The sequence below is a fragment of the Charadrius vociferus genome, unplaced genomic scaffold (genome assembly GCF_000708025.1).
Source record: "Charadrius vociferus isolate BGI_N301 unplaced genomic scaffold, ASM70802v2 scaffold128, whole genome shotgun sequence".
Classification (NCBI taxonomy): domain Eukaryota; kingdom Metazoa; phylum Chordata; class Aves; order Charadriiformes; family Charadriidae; genus Charadrius; species Charadrius vociferus.
Genome location: NW_009649443.1, coordinates 13,954 through 14,302, shown reverse-complemented (window position 1 = coordinate 14,302; position 349 = coordinate 13,954). Strand labels below are relative to the sequence as shown.

Sequence of the window (349 nt, the reverse complement as noted above, 5' to 3'; positions counted from 1 at the left end):
GCCCTCCTGCCCCCTCCACCTCCTGGCAGTGCCCCTGTCCCCTGTCCCCAGCTAACGTCTCCCCGTCTCCTGTAGAGGTCTTGCCCGTGGGCATCATCGCCGGTGCCACCATTGGGGCCAGCATCCTTGTCATCAGCTTCCTCGTCGCGCTCGCCTGTTTCCTCTACCGGCGCCGGAAAGGAAGTGAGTGGGGCACACAGGGGGTCTGCGGGCACGGCAGAGGGGACCGTGGGTGCTACCCACAGCGGGGATGCCACCAACGGGGCGGGAGTGGGAGGAGGCTGCTGGCGGCCACCCCCATCCCCGGGCCCACGGGTCCCCAGGCCGTAAGGACGTACCCCTGCGCACG

The 349-nt window shown here is 69.6% G+C and overlaps 1 protein-coding gene across 1 annotated transcript in view; it reads left to right on the top strand.

The window, feature by feature from the left end:
• Window positions 1-349, top strand: part of KIRREL (kin of IRRE like (Drosophila)) — a gene marked incomplete at its 3' end in the record, with an annotated part of 16,953 nt that overhangs the window by 6,733 nt on the left and 9,871 nt on the right. Inside the window, exons 8-9 of the mRNA XM_009889520.1 lie at window positions 76-183; window positions 324-342. Of these exons, the coding sequence (XP_009887822.1) occupies window positions 76-183; window positions 324-342 (127 nt within the window). The remainder of the gene's footprint in view (window positions 1-75; window positions 184-323; window positions 343-349) is intronic.